This window comes from Pinus tabuliformis, chromosome 7, assembly GCF_031772625.1.
Source record: "Pinus tabuliformis cultivar Carrire ecotype Pingquan chromosome 7, CPIR1, whole genome shotgun sequence".
NCBI classification, from domain to species: domain Eukaryota; kingdom Viridiplantae; phylum Streptophyta; class Pinopsida; order Pinales; family Pinaceae; genus Pinus; species Pinus tabuliformis.
Genome location: NC_142293.1, coordinates 1,442,790,806 through 1,442,793,739, shown reverse-complemented (window position 1 = coordinate 1,442,793,739; position 2,934 = coordinate 1,442,790,806). Strand labels below are relative to the sequence as shown.

Sequence of the window (2,934 nt, the reverse complement as noted above, 5' to 3'; positions counted from 1 at the left end):
AATTATGAGAAACTGAGTCTAAATTTCCTAAAGGTGAACTAATCAAAATCTAAGTTAAAGGAAGGAAAAACAGAGCATCTATCCATGCCATTTAATCCTAATTCAAAAATTAAAAGGTGAAGTTGTAAGGAGAATTGAAATAATTACAAAGAATGAAACTGACTAAAGCACTTTTAGTTGTCCAAACCATCAATTTTGAAGGATAACTTTCTTGAGATGGCAAACAAGCAACTTACTGTACTTATAGTTTAGAGAACTAAATCAAATATGTAGAGAGTAACTACTTGATTTAAATCCTTGTGTGATGTGAATGTTTAACCATTTAGTTTAGGATGGATATCAGCTTGAAATGGTGACCAAAAACATTTATTCACACAGTGCATTGGCAATCTAAACTAGGAAATAAATAACAGAGGAAACAAACAATAAGTAAACTAATCAACAATGCATCCTTGTTACTTTTCCACCTTACCCTGTTAAAAAAAAACAAGTTTCATTTATGAAATAGATAGGAGAAACAAGACCGCACCATTGAATTCTAACGTTAGGCTACTGAACCAAATTGAAAGAAAACAAACTACAGAGAGTCAACCTAAACTACAAATACTGCTAAAAGTAAATAATGAAACTAAACTGAATGGTAAACAAAATAAAAGAAAGAAAAACCTCCTTCATTGCAGGGGCCCTATGCAACTGACTGAGTTGAGCTGCTAACTAGCTGAAGATACTCTTTCAAATGATCACTTGGTCAAACACGGCTTCATATTATTAACAGGAAAATAAGTTCCAAAATTACATAGCTATAAGTCTAAGCTTAATACATACAAAAATTTGAACTCTTTCTCCATTATGTACAACTGATATTTAAAGAAACATTCCTAACTGTCTTTTGAGAGAATTTAGCTACAGGTGGTCTGCACGTATTACAACAGATCTACGTAAATGGTTGATCAACTACAGGTGATTTTAAGTTAGCAAGATGGCTGCATGAAACTATTATCACCGATGGCTGGTTCGATTTAATGCTACAACAAAACTGTTGGATTTATTAATAAGCCATGAAGAGTGGAAACATAGTCCTATTGTTCCTGCGTTTATTTGTTTGACTCCACCTTTGACTGTGGTCTTGAGCTAGCTTATTTGTCGATCTGGGCTGGGTGACTAGGATAGGATCCATGTCGAGACAATTCTAGAGATTCCCATGTGGTCGGTTTCCTCGTTTGACACCTGTAACCTGTTCAACCATGGAAGTAGCTACAGAACACATGGTTAGCTGCAGAATGGGCTACGTTCCGTAGCTAATTTGAAAAAACGTATTTCAAATAGAAAAACATAAAAGTATAACATGTCAATCATTTAATGTCTTCCTTGAGGCAAAATCTATCATTTATCAATGATGGGGATCTGTCTTTTATGGAAAAACAAGAGAAAGAAATGAGAAAGGTTGTCAAAGAGAGAGTAATCCCGAGGTCCAACAAATATCCCTCAGAAATACTGTGTATTTATGGGATGCCTCCAAGAGCACAACTTCTGAGCTCCTGACAGTCGATGATGATGTTGGTCAAATAACCAGTGTTAAATGGGCACCTGATGGAAGACATATTGGTGTTGGCTTGACTAATTCTGTTGTACAACTATGGGATTCTGCATCTAATAGACAGGTAGATTAAATTAATTTTTGTTCTCATATTTTCAGTTTCATTATTTGTTTCTAGATGCAATCTCATTCACTTGGTAATGTTTTTCAATGAACACAGCTGAGAGCCTTGAAAGGTCACCAATCCCATGTAGGTGCGCTTGCTTGGAATGGTCATATTCTTACAACTGGTGGCCTTGATGGTTTAATATTTAATCACGATGTTTGCATCCATGATTCCATTGTTCAAACATACAGAGGACATGTGCAAGAAGTGTGTGGTTTGAAATGGTCTATGTCTGGCCAACAACTTGCAAGTGGGGGGAATGACAATTTACTTCATGTATGGGACAAGAGCATGTCATCCTCTAATGCTGCAACTCAGTATCTTCATCGGCTTGATGAGCATTGTGCTACAGTAAAAGCCTTGGCATGGTGCCCTTTCCAGAGAAATCTTTTGGCATCTGGTGGAGGTAGTGCTGACCGCTGCATTAAGTTTTGGAATACTCATACAGGAGCTTGCCTAAATACCATTGACACTCACTCTCAAGTTTTCTCATTATTATGGAATAAGCATGAGCGTGAGCTATTGAGTTCACATGGATTTAGCCAGAACCAGCTGACCTTATGGAAATATCCATCTATGGTTAAGATAGCAGAGCTTACTGGTCACACGTCTAGAGTACTACATCTGGCAGAGGTATTCATTCTATTGATCTATCGCTAAATGGGTTTGTGCTGACAGTCTTTCCTTTGTTTTGTATTTTTAAAGTCCAGATGGGTACACTGTTGCATCGGCTGTAGGAGATGAGACTCTTAGGTTTTGGAAAGTCTTTGGAGCTCCTGATACCTTAAAGAGGACCAAGAGTAAAGATGCGGCTAGTGCTTTTAACATGTATCTCACGCATATCTGTTAAGCAGATTTTCCTCCTTCAGGAATGAGCATAGGGGCATTATCTTCTCACATGGATTTAGCCAGAACCAGATGACCTTATGGAAATATCCATATATGTTTAAGATAAGAGAGCTTTACAGGTTACACGTCTAGACTGTTTCATCTGGAAGAGGTATTCATTCTATTGATCTATCACTAAATGGATTGTGTTGAAAGTATTTGTTTCTGTGCTGACAGTATTTCCTTTTCTTTTGTGTTGACACAATGACAGCCTTTCCTTTGTATTTGGTAATTCTTTGGAGCGATTGATACCTTAAAGAGGACCAAGAGTAAAGATGAGGCTGGTGCTTTAAACATGTATTTCAAGCATATTTGTTAAGCAGATTTTCCACTTCAAGAATGA

General features: G+C 36.9%; 1 protein-coding gene across 1 annotated transcript; it reads left to right on the top strand.

Annotated features, from left to right (window-relative positions):
* The first annotated feature begins 1,244 nt into the window (after positions 1 to 1,244).
* LOC149253112 (cell division cycle 20.2, cofactor of APC complex-like) lies at positions 1,245 to 2,553 on the top strand. Its single transcript, XM_089454375.1, has 4 exons — positions 1,245 to 1,294; positions 1,427 to 1,661; positions 1,758 to 2,334; positions 2,405 to 2,553. The coding sequence occupies exons 1-4, from the start codon at positions 1,245 to 1,247 to the stop codon at positions 2,551 to 2,553; spliced, it is 1,011 nt and encodes a 336-aa protein (XP_089310501.1).
* Positions 2,554 to 2,934: the final 381 nt, after the last annotated feature.

Bases quoted from the DNA above. Each gene is read 5' to 3' on its own strand.
- LOC149253112 (XM_089454375.1), top strand. From the start codon at position 1,245: ATGGAAGTAGCTACAGAACACATGGTTAGCTGCAGAATGGGCTACGTT. The intron at 1,295-1,426 runs GTAGCTAATTTG...TGGAAAAACAAG, and splicing joins TGCAGAATGGGCTACGTTCC to AGAAAGAAATGAGAAAGGTT. The intron at 2,335-2,404 runs AGGTATTCATTC...TTTTGTATTTTT, and splicing joins TAGAGTACTACATCTGGCAG to AAAGTCCAGATGGGTACACT.